Source organism: Portunus trituberculatus, chromosome 23 (genome assembly GCF_017591435.1).
Source record: "Portunus trituberculatus isolate SZX2019 chromosome 23, ASM1759143v1, whole genome shotgun sequence".
Lineage (NCBI taxonomy): Eukaryota > Metazoa > Arthropoda > Malacostraca > Decapoda > Portunidae > Portunus > Portunus trituberculatus.
In genome coordinates, this window is record NC_059277.1 from 536158 (window position 1) to 550227 (window position 14070).

Here is a 14070-nt window from a genome sequence, read left to right on the forward strand (position 1 = left end):
ACCTACATGTCAGTAACTCTATACTATATTGTCTCTCCTGAAAACTACCTTCATTCCCAGTCTTCTGAGTACATGTTCCTCTTCTGTCCTCTTGCCATACCTACACCACCACAACCTACACCCTATCAACGTTCCTTTGTCTTCCCTCAGCTCTTCCTCTCTGTCTCCAGTGTTCCTCAGAACACACACTATTCTTTGCCTTCCTGACATGCCCAAATCACCACACTCTCTATCTCCTGAGCACATTCATCAAATCTTTCCCTCAACAATCATGAAAATTTTATGGAAATATGTGAAAAAAATCAAGGACCTGAATATAAATTTGGTAATTACAGAATATATGCATTATGATTTTTTAATGTAAAAAAAACTGTTACATAGTTAACATATCTATGTGAATCTTTGGGTCACTATCATAAGCTCACTCTCAGTATCCTTCCATAACAATTATAATTCCAAAGATGACAAATCTCAAAGGAATTAATTGGTGAGAAAAATGTGGCAGTAATTCTCAGAAAACACATCTTTCAAAAGCAGCAAAACATATAATGACAGGCGTTTTCTGGATTCTTATAATATATTATCATTAACAAATGCCATTCTTTTTGAGCACTGTGCATCCATCAAGCTTATCTAAATAGATCGTGACATCACATGAACATACCATAACATTATGAGACTTGATGGTGAAAAAACTGAACAAATAAAAAAGAGCTAGACTATAAATGACATGCTTGTTGTGAACGGTGGAAATGATAAAACACAACAGCCACAACAGAACATCCTACAAGACACATATTACATTAATTAACTTGATGTTATTTCTTCTTTCCATATATAATAAAATAACAACTTTAGATGATCATTCCAAGTGTCCACAGACAACAAAAGAAGCACTGGAAGTCTTCAAACCTTCCTGAGCTTGTCATTTTATTCCTGCTAAGATGTGTGCAGTGATAACTCCAGGTAAGTCACACTGTTCTTAGCACTCAAAGGACTGAGAACTAAGTGCATGCATGTAATACACCAGCTACACCATGAGCCTTGTTTGAACTTTGATTGGAATGGCTAGAGAAACTTTAAAATCAAAAGTAAAGTGAGTCTACCTGCACTTCTCTAACATTTGTTTTGAGCAATAATAAAGCTACTAATACTATTTGGCACTAACATCAATTTAAATACAGTTCTTTCTCCCTCTACTCCAGTTGATTGCTTTTTTGAGAATTATTTTTTTGTGAAGTACACATACAAATCATTACTGAAGTTCTAGTAACTAATGATGTCTTAATAATTATAATAATACTGTAATTAAGATCAAGCATATTCATTTGATAACTCAAGTAAATTAACATAAATTCTGTAGCTTACATTTCTATAAAAAGTGTGGAAGGCACTGACTTTCTAATTCTAATACGTAAGCATTGAAAGACAGGCCATTTTTATCTATCTATCTATATGCTAGGTTTGCAGTAACACATGGGGTGACCCAGACAAAGCATATCATATTTACATACTTAAGCTAAATTATGGAATAAATGAAAAGGGAAATAAAGGCAAGTGAAGGAATTCTACTTTAACTCTATTACTGACACCTTGCTTAGCTTCATGATACATTAATATAGAGCTAACCATTAAACAATCCCATGACTTTGTACTACAGTATTTAGAATCTTATGCACTAACACCTTATATACTGCTTGTTGTGGGTTCTCTTTTTAATTCTGAAATGAGTTCAATCAAAACAGAGCAAGTGAACATGCAATCCCTTGGGCAGGCAGGAACACTCTCAACACTACTGTGCAGAAAGCAAACTACACTAAGGCAACACTAAGGATCTACTATTGTTAAACTCCATCTTTACTGCTGTGTGGGGGTGACAAACAGTAATGTGAGGGCAAACTACACTAAAGCAACAACAAAGCTTACTATTGCTTCTCATCCCTCCTTAGTGCTGTGCAGATCTGGCCAGATGGCAGTCTCATTCTTGCATGGAAGAGAGCGGAATGACGTCTTTGATGGACACATTAGAGCCTTTCCGTCCACCTTGTGCATGTTCGGAAGAGTCTGCCGGATTGAGGTTTGCGGACTTCTTGGCTGAGCTTGGAAAGAAGATGTTGGAGGCTTGAGAGATCTTGCGAGGAAGGGATGTGATGGAGGTCTTCCTAGAGGCTTCTGTGTCGTCTATGCTTAGGGACTGCTGGGTGCGCTGAGAACTTTGTCCCTGCTTCGAGGAGAATGTCTTGCGAATAACTTGCACTCTTGGCTGCCAAGCATCCTTGATCTGTAATGACAAGGAAGGTGTCTCTTTCACCTTCATGTTTGTTGCTGTTGTCAATTTTGTGTGCGATTCAACTCAGTGTTCTGTGATGGTGATGGTGGCAGTAGGGTTGTATAGTGATGGTGATGATGATGATATTGACAAGTGATGATAGCTAATGGCAATGATGATGACAATGATGATATGTTACTGAGAGATGATGATGATGATAGGCAATATGTTATTGATGATGACTGGTGATGATGAGAACAATGATGACTGATGGGTAATGGAGGTGGACAAGCAGTGCAGTAGCTTATTATCAGCAGGAATTTAATGAGGATCATAGCACATACTGTATTTAATGGCTCATAAGACCTGACTTTTAAGATACTCACATGTATCTAAATCATCAGTTCTAATATTTTGCATTTAAAAATTTCAATATTTGCTAGTAACCCATGTACCAATCCTGTTGTGAAATGTAAAAAATGTACCTGGCATATGGCATCAGCAGTGACTGTGAGAGACTACAAGGGTAATAATCATAATTCTTTTCTCATTAGCTTCAATCTCTCTCTCTTTCTTTTCTTTTTACATGTATGCAAGGTAAGAATGTTAAAAAGTAGGGATGCAGTTTTAATTGTATGAAGGTTTGCCTTACCTTAAGGGATAACGGTACCACACTGTAAAGAACGCAGTGAAGCTTGCCCATGTCACTGGGTTTGGTGCATAATCAATCACATGTTTGTTTTGGTACATGTAATGCAATGGTGCATGGTCACTTAGGCAAATTCTTCCTGACTGGTGTCATTCTATGTGAATTCCCATTAAGTATGACCTATTACATATTGTTACCTTGATAAAAAAAAAAGAGTTGTTTTGTGGTGTAGTATCAATCAATACTTTGTTTATATGTGCAAAGATGTCTGGGGTTTAATTTTAGAATATCTGTTGCCATAAACTTACCACCAACCACTGCCTCAATACTGAACCTTGGCTTTATAGGATGCAGGCTCAATTCCTGAGACATTTATTTGGAGAAAATGTGCATCTTATGAGCCATCAAATACAGTACATACAGGTAAGCTGATAGAGACTCAGCAAATGATGAAGCAAACACTTACCACAGTCAAGTTTTTCAGTTAATGGAGAGAAAAAATCTTCTCACTCAAGCTCTGACAGACATAGCAAGAAGGTTTCTATTCAGGGAAGCTTCAGGGGATGAAGAAGGAGTCTTGCTTGCTGAAGCTCTGACACTCAAAGAGGGAAAGGTCTTCAACAATGTCTCTTTTACCTTTTTCAGATTATCCTTGTTGCAAACTGCTACTATGAATATGAAGACTCCCTGAAGCCCATTAATAACGTCTGTAAACACCCTGCAGAGACAAAGAGAAAGATAGTCAGTCAGTAACATGGGACAAGATGAAATGGATGATTCTCTTGCTCAGTGTAACCTCCAGAAGACTTCCATCACCTCTCCTCAATGCATCTTGCAAACCTCCAACATGTCTCTGAGCCAATCTTTTTTTTTTTTTTCACACAGTCAAATAACCAAATAAGAAGAAATATCAGCAACGCAAGTAACTCTGCCACTTAGCATGCATGATTTCTCAAACAATAATCAAGCTGTCCATGCTGATAAACAAAAATTTACACATACAAAATCTACTCATATGGCTTATCTATCACTGATAATTTTAACTATCACATGTGACTTGTTCAATTTAACATTTATGTGTACAGCCTAAAACTTGATTTTACATTTGTTTGGTAATGTTACTAACCAAAAACCTTATCAATGTTCATTACCAACACCAAGATTCTACTTCACTTCTTATTTTCAGGGTTTAGAAAATTCTGAACCTGGTGGCAATCATGAAAAACAAAGGTCTCTAATTCTATAATATAAGTACTATCTTGTTGGTGGTGGTGATCACTACTCACTGGTAATAGCCACAATATGTAGTGGCTGTAAAAGTTGCCCTAAGTGTACAGAGATGGACCCACAATGACAAGATACAGTCATTTCAGTCACCATTTCATGACTCACCAGTATGTGCAAGTCCTCCTGTGCATCACTGTTGAGAAGATGTCTGTGATCCACATCACACCCATCACCACAAACAGCTTGGTGAACAGCCACATCCTGCAACATGGTGAAGCTGAGATACGTTCCAGAATATAGAGTCCGTGTGATATGAGGATGACAGTTGGAAACAGATAGGAATGTTTCATGGAGGTACTGCCACATGCAGGCCTGATGGGTTCTTGTTGCTTCCCCTTCTTTCTTATGTTATGATTCAATTCCACCTTCAGATAAAAAATATTCTACTACAATGAATAAAAACATCTTCATAACCTTATTTTTCATGCTGACTTGCTACAAACTCTTAAAAAAATTAGAATCTAGAAAACAAAAGGGGAGCAAGTTTCTACCACAGCCAGAATAATGCTTAGTAATTGGTGAAAACCTTTACAATAATCATCCCCTTGAGCACTGATAGAATCCAGTCACTCAGATGCATGTCAACATAACATAACATAACATAAATAATAGGATAACAAAGGGCCACCAGGGCCCATCTAGGTTATCCTGTATCAGTCGCACAGCGACCTCGTCATCAGTACTTAAAGATACACTTACAAGTACACAATACATTATATACTAATTCTAAATATTTGGCCCATTAACAGGGCTAAGTCCTGCAGCGAAATCCTCTACAATTTGTGGTCCCCATACATGGGGATCATGTCTTATTTAACTATAGTAAATTTCTTATAAAAACTATCATGCAGTGCTATACATAATTATAAATCTAATAAATTTAAGTGCTTATCTAATCTGTTTTTAAACATTGTCAAACTAGTGCTATTTACAACCGTCTCTGGCAATGCATTCCAGAAGTCTACCACTCTATGACTAAAGAAATATTTTCTTATATCTAACCTGCAGCCTTGCTTTCTAATCTTCCTGCCATGATTTCTAGTCCTATTTCCCTCCTCTAAGGTAAAGAAAGATCTCACATCTATGTAGTTTGTATCTGAGAACATTTTAAATAACTCTATCATATCCCCTCTTATACATCTCCTCTCAAATGAAAACATGTTTAATTCCTTTAATCTATCTCTATACTCCAGGCGCTTTAATGCTGGTATCATCCTAGTTGCTCTTCTCTGAACTGCTTCTAACATGTTGATATCCTGCCTATAGTGGGGTGACCAGGCCTGTATGCAATACTCTAAATGGGGCCTAACATAGGAATTATATAAGCTACGCACCACTTCCTTACTTTTATAACTAACATTTCTATTTATAAAACCCAGGATCCTATTTGCCCTATTTCTTGCTTCTAAACATTGCTTTGAAAATTTCATAGTCCTGTCTATCACTACTCCTAAATCCTTTCCTTCCTCTACTGCCTCTAGCCAACATCCCTCCATCTCATAGTTAAAGTTTGTGTTGTCTTTACCTAAATGCATAACCTGACACTTATCAGAATTAAACTCCATCTGCCACCTGTCTGCCCATGCTATCAGCCTGTCCAGGTCTCGTTGTATTCTGTAATTGTCCTTTTCACCCTGTACTGCACATGCTATCTTAGTATCATCTGCAAACTTTGATACTTTGCTACTAATTCCTATATCTAAATCGTTAATGTACACCAAGAAAAGAAGAGGTCCTAGCACTGATCCTTGGGGTACCCCACTAACCACTTCCTTCCACTCAGACATTGCCCCATTTAATACTACTCTCTGTTTCCTATCAGAAAGCCATTCACTAATCCAGTCAACTAACCTACCCCCTATCCCATGTAGTCTCAATTTGTACACTAGCCTCCTATGCGGTACCTTATCAAACGCCTAAACTAAGGCAGATGACACCAAGCCTTATTGACAATAAAAGAAATAACTCTTTATAATGAATGAAAGCATAAAGACACCACTCTACACAAGGAAACAAATATCGTACTGGTGCTTGGCCTTGGTGGTCTTGTTTTTTCGGCTCAAGTTCGTTTCAAAGTTCTTGGTGCTTTGCTTCATCTTCTGATAGAGTGTCACAGCAACATGGATGAAGAAACCTATGTTGATCACCACTATTATCAGGATGAAGCTGGAGAAATAGGCCCAGTATGCTTGATCATCTGCAGAAGACAACTTGTTTTAGAGAGTGTTGCTACATACTCGTGTCAAATTCTATGTGTATGATGACTATATTGACTACCATCAATATGAGGATGAAGAAGCAGAAACCTCTTTTTTTGATGGCCAAAAAATAACAACATAAATTCAAGCAAGTCTGTATGTACTTTTAAACAATCCAAACTTACAACAGACTGCTTAAGTAAGTTCTTACAAGTATCCCATTTTCTACAGGTCAAAATCTCATCTTTATACCAACATAAGCCATTGTAATACTCAGGCAGAATGCTGTGAGTTTGCATTGTACCATGTATTGTTCTCAATAGTAAAGAACATATGTAGTTACTAGTTTCAAACAATCCAAACTTAAAATACATTGTTTAAATATATTCCTACAAGTACCACAGAAAATTAAAATCTCACCTTTGAACCAACACGATCATGTAATATTCTTGCTTAAGACATCTTTACAAATTTTAAACAATCTAAACTGTCATAATACATGTACTCACCATTGAACCAACATGCCCCATTAAAATAAGCAGGCAGGATGATGTTCTCGGGTGCCACAAGATCGAGGACCAAAGTGATAGTGCTCACCACAAGGGGGCAGCCCCAGGCATACACAGAGTAGCACAGAAACACCCTCCTGCTGTGATGCTGCACTGTGGAACCTCTGTAAAGTATGGTGAGGTTGTCATGATGGGTTCACGTTGTGAACTGATTTTCAGTGGTAAGAACCAGCCTAAATAAGCCCTATCAGTATGTAACTCACCTATGTTAATGCTATGGTACTGTGGAAATCAATGAGTTTAAAGGTCATATTGACAGTAACTTTTTCTCACTTGCTAGCTAGCCAACTACAATGATATAATCTCTTTCACTTGCATTTTTTTTCTTTTTATGTAGCTAAGAGAGAAAAGCTGGCCAAGGGCAATATAAAATTAGTATAAAAAAAAAGAGGAAAAAAAAGACGGAGTTGTCAGTGCCCTTGCAGAGTTAGCCCCCCTCTTTAGTAAAAGGATTGCAACTTCAGTAAATAGTATACCATTCTAGCAGATAGTACCTGGTGCTCTGGTATTTGACAAGGTTAGAGCACTGGGTTATGAGGCTGGTCATGGTCAGTCTTACTGTCTTACCTCAGGATCTTCCACATGTCAAAGCACATGACATTCAACCAGAAGAACACAGCCAAAACAGTCAGGTGTTTCCCATATGCTGAGGAAGAAAAAACCTGTTGCCGTCACTGCTTCTCATCAACACAATAGTACTGCAGTCATGCCTTTTGAAGAAAGTGGTTGTTATAAAATACATTTTCTAATCAACATGGCACTATCATGCTCTCTGAAACATCATACACACATTCTGACATCGATCTTTAAGTGGGAAAGGTTGATACATGAGAGGCACGGTTGCTGGAGTGACATAATATGACAGTTGTGTACAATTAGATGTAAATTTTAAGATTGCTAATTTTACTGCTGATTCTTTCATTGGTAGACCACAATTTGAGTAGGCATATCATAATTTGCTTACAAAAAAACAGTTTGTGGAGATGACTAAGATAAAACTTCAATAATTCACGTTTCCAACATATAGTATTGGACTCGCCCATCATTCACACAAGGATTCTACTTAAGTCCTATACTAAAAGTTCTTCATCTTGAACTCACCCATAGCATAGCAACCCGCCATAGTGTGAGCACTCTCTGGGCCGCACAGAAGCAAGATGTAAGCAGTGAGCATTGCAGCCACCATGGAGATGAGGCAGCGGCCATAGGTGTGGTCCCTCAGCTCAGCCACACTCAGATAAACCACCAAGGTAGCCAATGAGAACACAAAGGACAAACCCACGACTACCTGAAGTGACATAATTCTATGGGTAATATTAAAAAATGCTTTACTTTTATCACCACAAATATTTTCAGACCACATAGATGATTAGCCTGGTTTTCCAAGAATTCTTATCAATTTTTAAAATTGTGAGGAAGAATGGAGTGGCAAGGGAAATACATGTATTATACAGCAAAGGTTGAAAGAGAAAAGAAACCATGCACATCCTATTTCCCACCTTGATCAAAATGTCCCGCCAGAAACATGTATATTCCTTAGGGGGGAAGCAGATCATAGCCAATTTCACAGGTTCCCCAGTAGCCCCAATGCGGTTGTCCACGCAATACATGGAGGGTGGGACTGTCTTGGAATTGAAGTAGAGGGAGCCATTGGGGAGGAGGTGTATGTCCCCTTCGTGAAAATAGAATGCACAGCCTGGCTCACCAGCCACGAGCTTCCATTGTTCATTGATCTCTTGCCCAGGGATTTGCTCTGGCCGCCAAAGCAGGTTAGGATCATCAACCCATTGACAAATGTTGCCAACTAACACTTGATCCTCGTGACAGCATTTTCTTACACACGCGCTGGCATTGCAGTGGTGTTTGTAGTAACGGTCATGGTCTTTGAAACAGATTTGTGCCACGTACTGTAGTTCTCCAGTCTCTGTCTGTTGCGGTGCTACGCAGAAATAGTTTCTCCAGGGAGAGAAGGCCACCCAGAAGTTCGGTGACCATTCTAAGGCGGCGATGGGCTGCGTGTCCATCAGCCAACCATCAGTGGTACCTATGCCGAGCTTTATCTGGTGAAGGAACTCATGTTGACCACACCTGAGTGACACTGGATCGCTTTCCACATCATCCCAGTCCACCAAATCGGTTCCCATCTGGAGTGGTGGAGGATGGAGAGCCTGATAAGGGTAGCAGGATCCGTTCTGGTGCAGAAGATGGTTAGCAGGGCAGCAGTGAGGTACCGCCGGAGGAGGTAGGCAAGCAAACACTTCAAAATATACATCTTGATCATTCATCCAGAAAAATTCATTACAGAAGACATCAATAGTGAATATACTCATGGTACTCAACCATAGTAAGCGTCCATCTGGTAAAAGCATAATGTTCTCTTTGAGTAAGGAAGGGAAATGACCCTCAGGGCAATCCCGCGCCTCCAACGGCATGATTGTCACGTTTTGTACCGTGCTTGATAAAATGCCGAATCCAAACTTCACTAGGTCCACTTCACCCTTTACTGGATCCAAAGCAGTCTTGTTATACACGGGAACGAAGGTGTTGTTACTATCTACACACGTTTCTCCATTCCAGGCTTGGTACTTGTTGCACGAACACTTCCTCAGGATGAGAATACTGGCAAGATCCGAGGTCACTTCTTGGATCAGTACGCTCATTACAAACAGCATCGCCACACCCCATCTCATCACACGTGGAGAAGCCATACGTCCAAACATTCTTGCCTCTTCCTGCCTCGTCTATCCCTGAGGAGCCAGAAAAAATAGGAACATAAATAGAACAGAAATAATGATGATGCCGTCTATAATGGCAACGAATAATGGCTATTTTGTACTCTCTCTCTCTCTCTCTCTCTCTTAACACATGGTAGTTCCAACAAATGCATCTATATAATGTATAAATGATTCAACAAGGCTTGGAGCATCATTACTGTCTAATCAAGCGATGTCCTTCACCACAAACGGTCAGTCGGTCACTACAAACATTCCATACAATAATGACAACGAAGGTAGGATGTTAATAAATTATACAAGTCTCGTCTGCTTATAAGCTCTACTTTTAAGTCTGAAACACTTAATTCGCTCTCTTACCATGCGCGCCGGCCTAGCTGTATTCATACGCCACATGATAAACTATTATTGTATTATTGTATTTTCCCTATCATTAATGTAGGAATTTTGTTAATGTGTCACGAGAACCGTAAGAGCATCCTTAAACCCCGTGCACTTTCTTATTTTGAAAGTAGTGAAAGTGCAGAGCAGAAATATTTCAGAAGAATGGTCCTTTATAATAATCTCACTTTTATCCCAATCTTAATTGTAACACGCATTAAATTATTCAAATCTTATCTGTCCAGTATTCGTTTCCTAATATGTAGGATACTGGCACAAGAGAGAGAGAGAGAGAGAGCAATTTAAGTAATCGTATCTTGCAGTGATCCTTATCACATGAAGCGTAATTGTCAATTTGTTATCCAGTGTCATATTCAGACAGAATACAGAAGAGACAAAAGACTTAAATAGATAAACGGTTCCAAAAATAACACCAGAACAATTTTTTTCCTATTCCGTCACATCGAGAGAGAGAGAGAGAGAGAGAGTTTTACGGAAATACCCTTATGTATCAGCAAGAGAGTTGTACACACACACACACACACACACACGATTAGTTGGGTTTTCCCGACACGTTCTTGACCCAGCTGCCTAACAAAACAACTACACACGGTTACAGGAGATACAGGATATAGACACTACAGCATCAACAAGTGGTAACAAACTTAGACCCATGAAAACATGAATAAAAAAAAAAAAAAAAAAAAATATATATATATATATATATATATATATATATATATATATATATATATATATATATATATATATACGTATATAAAAGAACAAAACATGGCATGAGAAAAAGATACATAAAGGACGAAACTTAATGAAATATTGTGTTAATGTGGAAAAAAGTGAGCGGGTCTTTGTAGTGTGGCTAAAAGAAAGCGGATGAAAAGAGCCATAACTCTGATAAATAAAGTACATAAATAAACAAATAAATGGTTTGAATACTCGAACACAATAAAAGAACTGCCGTAAAAAATATTTTTCTTATTGTACTCATTTATTTTCATTTATTATACATCTATTATATTATCATTATTTATCTTTTTTTTTGTGTGTGTGTGTGATTGACGAAGCAACAATATGGTAACTGGTCAGTCACCATATTATAATTATTACTTTCTTTACAACGAGAGAAACATGATAGGCACCACGGAATGAAAGAAGAGACGTACACTACTTAATAAATTTCTCTCATTGGACTCATCAACTTTATCATTCAATTCCTACACTGAAATCGACCTTTCAATAACTTTATTACTATCTCTTAAGGGATTATTAACGCCCCAAATTCTGTAACAGTGTCAAGATCTTAAGGCAAAACGTTAATGTAGTTTGCCTTGATCTTCAAAACGACATTTCTTCCTCTTCTTCCTAGATCACTGTTGAATCCTTTCCCTAAACGATGTCAGGGCTGTGTTATGGTTTAATATTCATGTTACAAGATGGACGATGGTCTGAATATGTTTTTGCTACTACTATTGCTATTACTACTACTATTACTATTACTACTACTACTACTACTACTACTATTACTACTACTGAAGAGGATGTACGTAGTAGTAGTAGTGGTGGTGGTAGTAGTAGTAGTAGTAGTAGTAGTAGTAGTAGTAGTAGTAGTAGTAGTAGTAGAAGTATAGTGGTGGTGGTGGTGGTAATAGTAGTAGCAGTAGTAGTAGTAGTAGTAGGAGTAGTAGTAGTAGTAGTAGTAGTAGTAGGAGGAGGAGGAGGAGGAGGAGGAGGAGGAGGGAGGAGGAGGAGGACGAGGCGGAGGAGCAGCAGCAGCAGCAGCAGCAGCAGCAGTAGTAGTAGTAGTAGTAGTAGTAGTAGTAGTAATAGTAGTAGTAGTAGTAGTACATGACTGAGATAAGAATGAGTGGACAGGATGCGCCATAGGTACGTACAAATACAACATCTTACAGCACCACAGATGACACCTGTTGGAATTATTACGTAACATCCCTTGAGAGACACCTGAAAACATGGAGACTCGATCACTGTTTGTGTGACGTACGTAATTACTGTAGGTACCATCTCTACTTGGAGGATATATAAAGCAAACACACACACACACACACACACACACACACACACACACACACACAGTAGCTCAGTGGTTAGAGTGCTGGCTTCACAAGCCAGAGGACCGGGGTTCGATTCCCCGGCCGGGTGGAGATATTTGGGTGTGTCTCCTTTCACGTGTAGCCCCTGTTCACCTAGCAGTGAGTAGGTACGGGATGTAAATCGAGGAGTTGTGACCTTGTTGTCCCGGTGTGTGGTGTGTGCCTGGTCTCAGGCCTATCCGAAGATCGGAAATAATGAGCTCTGAGCTCGTTCCGTAGGGTAATACGTCTGGCTGTCTCGTCAGAGACTGCAGCAGATCAAACAGTGAAACACACACACACACATAACCCACTTACTAGTATGCACACACATTTCCAACACAACACACTCACTATTATCTTATTGTACAAAGACGCTTCACTGTTTCTTCTTTCCTTTTCACGCGTGCGCACGCACACACACACTTACAAAACATCACTTACCTTTTTTTCTACGAAGACAAGTCACAGTTTTTTTCTTCTTATTAACACACACACACACACACTTACTCTTTCTACGTCTATCCTCGTGACTCCCACAAGCCCGACACTCCTTCTGCACTTTCACACTGAATCACTCTGTAATGTTAACGCCACTGCCAAACTCTTCAACATAACACAGCGGAATTGAGGTGGCAACCTTACCTCCACCAGGGTCAGACGTAGACTGTGTATCGTGTGTGTGTGACTGAGGTGTAGGGTGAAGGAAGGAAAGGACGGGGAGAGGGAGGGACACACACACACACACACACACACACACACACACACACACAGTGATGTCAGCAACGAGTGTGCATAGTTTTAAAGAAAAGTTGGATAAGTGTAGATATGGAAACGGGGCCACACGAGCGTAAAGCGTAAAAGCCCTGTAAAACTACAACTAGGTAAATACATACACACACATACAGAGAGAGAGAGAGAGAGAGAGAGAGAGAGAGAGAGAGAGAGAGAGAGAGAGAGAGAGAGAATCAAATTTAAAAATCCATCTATTTTTCTATACCATTACTAGGAACATACAAACATCCTTGAAATCCCTATTAACATTCACTTCTTGATTAAGACTAATTAAGAGAAGACATCAATTAAAGCTATATAGAAAACGATTACCGCTAAGAAAGAAAGAAGAAAGAAGCTGTAGAAGGATCTGCGGTATGTGCACTGCCTAGTGATAGAGCGCGGGGAAGGCCAGAGTGGCGGTGACAGTGGTGGGAAGGAACGAAGGAGCCAGTGGGGGAAGCGTTGGTAAAATGTCCAGAGGCGATGAGAAATACCCGTCAGCTAGTAGTAGTAGTAGTAGTAGTAGTGGTGGTGGTGGTGGTGGTAGTAGTAGTAGTAGTAGTAGTAGTAGTAGTAGTAGTAGTAGTAGTAGTGGTGGTGGTAGTGGTATTATTATTATTATTATTATTATTATTATTATTAGTAGTAGTAGTAGTAGTAGTAGTAGTAGTAAGGTGAATGGATTTTCGAAAGGTTTTTACTTGAGTGACTTCCGCTCATTTTAGTTTTTTTTTCTTTTGTTTGATCTCTCTCTCTCTCTCTCTCTCTCTCTCTCTCTCTGTTGATTTTCACTGAGGTCACCAACTTTCACTTCGCTGGACACTTCCCAAGATAGAACAATGCCTCAATTAATTTGCATAGAAGGACCGCTAAATTAAATCTCTCTCTCTCTCTCTCTCAACACAAAGACAGTCGAGAATCTAAAATTCACACGAACGTATAAAATAATACGCAATATTTTCTTTCCCCTTCCTGCCTTCCCTCGCACAACAACGCTTCTCTACCACCACTGCCACCATCACCACCTCAATAACTGAATAACACGTCTTTCCACCACTATCCAAAAGCTGCATTATGCTCTCCAGTTTCCACCACCA

At 39.1% G+C, this 14070-nt stretch overlaps 1 protein-coding gene across 3 annotated transcripts; it reads right to left on the minus strand.

Annotated features, from left to right (window-relative positions):
- Positions 1–341: 341 nt before the first annotated feature.
- On the minus strand, positions 342–12967 carry LOC123507871. 3 transcript variants are annotated; one of them, XM_045261133.1, is made up of 9 exons: positions 12842–12967; positions 8472–9719; positions 8074–8260; positions 7540–7618; positions 6913–7076; positions 6231–6402; positions 4311–4406; positions 3555–3636; positions 342–2281 (listed from the first exon to the last, which is right to left on the minus strand). In XM_045261133.1, exons 2-9 carry the CDS (start codon positions 9690–9692, stop codon positions 1979–1981), a joined length of 2304 nt encoding a protein of 767 aa, XP_045117068.1. In that variant the 5' UTR covers positions 9693–9719; positions 12842–12967; the 3' UTR covers positions 342–1978. The 3 variants fall into 3 exon arrangements, with proteins under 3 accessions (XP_045117068.1, XP_045117067.1, XP_045117069.1); XM_045261132.1 differs by having other exon boundaries at positions 12707–12847; XM_045261134.1 differs by having other exon boundaries at positions 12641–12847.
- Between the last annotated feature and the right edge of the window lie 1103 nt (positions 12968–14070).

Bases quoted from the DNA above. Each gene is read 5' to 3' on its own strand.
- LOC123507871 (XM_045261133.1), bottom strand. From the start codon at position 9,692: ATGTTTGGACGTATGGCTTCTCCACGTGTGATGAGATGGGGTGTGGCG. The intron at 4,407-6,230 runs GTACGATATTTG...ACCATGTTGCAG, and splicing joins ACCACCAAGGCCAAGCACCA to GATGTGGCTGTTCACCAAGC. The intron at 2,282-3,554 runs GTAAAAGAGACA...TTGTCATTACAG, and splicing joins ACAAGGATAATCTGAAAAAG to ATCAAGGATGCTTGGCAGCC.